We start from the raw sequence: 2446 nt of genomic DNA, 5'->3' as shown, positions 1-2446 counted from the left end.
AAATTCTTTGTATATGATACATTCCAACCCAAGTTATAATGGCTTTATTCCCCTTCAAAAATTATTACATGAAAATCATTATATCACAAAATTTACTAAATCTAATGATATATGTATCATCTGTATAAAAGATTTGATATCAACAATTGTGGCGCCAAGTTAAATTCTGTTAATGTTTTTATTAAATCTAATGATATATGTATCATCTATATAAAAGATTTGATATCAACAATTGTGGCGCCAAGTTAAATTCTGTTAATTTAATTAAATTTATCGAAATTTTATGTATTATTCGTAAAAAAGATTTGATAGCCAAATTAAATAATGAATATTAATCTAATATGTATTATTTGTACAAACAATTTGATATCAACAACTGTGGCGTCAAGTTAAATTCTACTACAAAATAAAAAGTAAAACCTAAGTGATACTATCTTTATTATTTACTTAATCCAAATGGTACTGTCTTTAATTTTTATACATTGTCCACATGTATTTCAGCGACGTAATTGGGAATGTGTGAAGGATAGAACGCGTGAGCGAGTATTCCACCACGTCCGTCAAACGAAGAGGAGCAAATTTCTGCGTTATGTTTGTGGTCGTGTTCAGCTCGAACAGCCGGAGCGAGCAGACGTGTTTGTTTACTTCGCCTCGCTGTGCTACGTCGCTGCACAGCCAACCATAGTAATAGACGCGAGATCGTGTGTTAAATATAAGCTTAAGAGAGAAACTAAATAATTAAAAATATATGGCCTATGGCCTCAAACGAAATCAGATCTTCTCCAGATAGAAGAAATTCAAGTGAATCTGCAGACCAGCAATGGCAACCATTCGCCAAAAAAAAACGAATAAGAAGCAGTCCTGGGGAAACCATGGCCAAAAAACGCCAAACATACATCAAGGACTATTGGTTAAGTAAAACAATAATCTCCGAAAATCCGTTTAATCCACTAGCCACAGATGAAGACACAGAAAATAATACTCAGAAAGTATGTGAAGAGAAAATCTCCAAATCACCTCCAATATTTGTCAGTGGAGTCGAGGACATAGGACCGCTTACGAAATTGTTGGAAGAAATTGACGGCAAAAACTATAGCCTGAAAATCCTGGCCAATAACCAAGTAAAAATCCTGCCCAGCATGTCAGAAAAATATCTACCAATCATCGAAGCCTTGAAAAAGAAAAAGACAGAATTTTACACCTATCAAAGAAAGCAGGATAAATCGTATAAAGCGGTTTTAAGAAACATGCACCCATCAACGGATCTTGAAGATTTAAAAGCTGCCATCGAAGAATATGAACATAAAGTAACCAGGATTACAAATATACGAGAAAGAACTACACAAAAACCTCTACCACTATTCATAATAGAGATTGAACCTAAAGATAATAATAAATCTATTTATAACATCGATAAGCTACTGAATATAATCGTCAGCTTCGAACCACTTCGTAAAAAAAGGGAGATTCCTCAATGCCAGAAATGCCAGGGTTACGGTCACATAAAAACTACTGCTTTAAAAGTCCGGTGTGTGTAAAATGCGCAATGAATCATTTTACTCTTGATTGCCCAACAAAAGGAAAAATTAAAGAAGTCAAATGTGCTAACTGTGACGGTAATCACTCAGCTAGTTACAAAGGCTGTTTAGTGCGAAAACAATTACAACAAAAATTATATCCAACGTTAAGAGAAAAATCTGCAAACCAACAAACCCAGAGCCAGTTACAAAGCCTTAACCGCTTCGTAAAACCAAATATATCGTACGCGCACACTGTGAGATCCGACCATAAACAATACACAACAAATATCACTCAGCCTCAAATAGAAACACAAACGACGACAAACACATCAGTAACAACAACAAGTAAACTAGAACAAATGATGACTCAGCTTATGAGTCGAATGGACACAATGTTAAATTTACTTACAAGCTTAATAAACAAAATTCAATAAGGAAAATCGTGAAATAAATATAGCAATTTGGAATGCAAATGGCTTAGCTCAAAGAATATTGGAAGTTAAGAAGTTCTTAATTGACCAAAAAATCGATGTTATGTTGATCTCAGAAACATACTTCACAAACAAAAACTATATAAAAATTCCAAACTATACCATTTACGATACCAAGCATCCTAGCGGAAGAGAGCAAGGTGTTTTTCCGTTATTATAAAAACAACTATTAAACACCATTTAACTGGAATAAATGAAGACGAATCTATACAAGCTACCAATGTAACTCTGAATGATCAAAAAGGATCCATTATAGTTGCAGCTGTATATTGTCCACCTAAGCACTCAATAAAAACTGAGTTGTTCCAAAAATTCTTCAAAAGCCTGGGCCACCGCTTTATCGCTGCCGGAGATTTCAACGCCAAACACCCATGGTGGGGGTCTCGTTCCTCGACACCTACCCCACGAGGCCGTCAATTATATGCAGCACTACAG

The 2446-nt window shown here is 34.9% G+C and overlaps 1 protein-coding gene across 1 annotated transcript; it reads left to right on the top strand.

Moving 5' to 3' along the window:
• Positions 1-755: 755 nt before the first annotated feature.
• Positions 756-1865, top strand: LOC108722615 (uncharacterized; the record flags this gene model as incomplete). Its single annotated transcript, XM_018447812.1, has 2 exons — positions 756-1528; positions 1633-1865. Coding segments are annotated over exons 1-2 (1006 nt in total), but the record flags the coding sequence as incomplete, so codon positions are not given.
• Between the last annotated feature and the right edge of the window lie 581 nt (positions 1866-2446).

This window comes from Mycetomoellerius zeteki, unplaced genomic scaffold (genome assembly GCF_001594055.1).
Source record: "Mycetomoellerius zeteki isolate Tzet28-1 unplaced genomic scaffold, Tzet1.0 scaffold2115, whole genome shotgun sequence".
NCBI lineage: Eukaryota > Metazoa > Arthropoda > Insecta > Hymenoptera > Formicidae > Mycetomoellerius > Mycetomoellerius zeteki.
The sequence above is the reverse complement of the archived record's forward strand: the minus strand, read 5'-3'. Positions and strand labels throughout refer to the sequence as shown.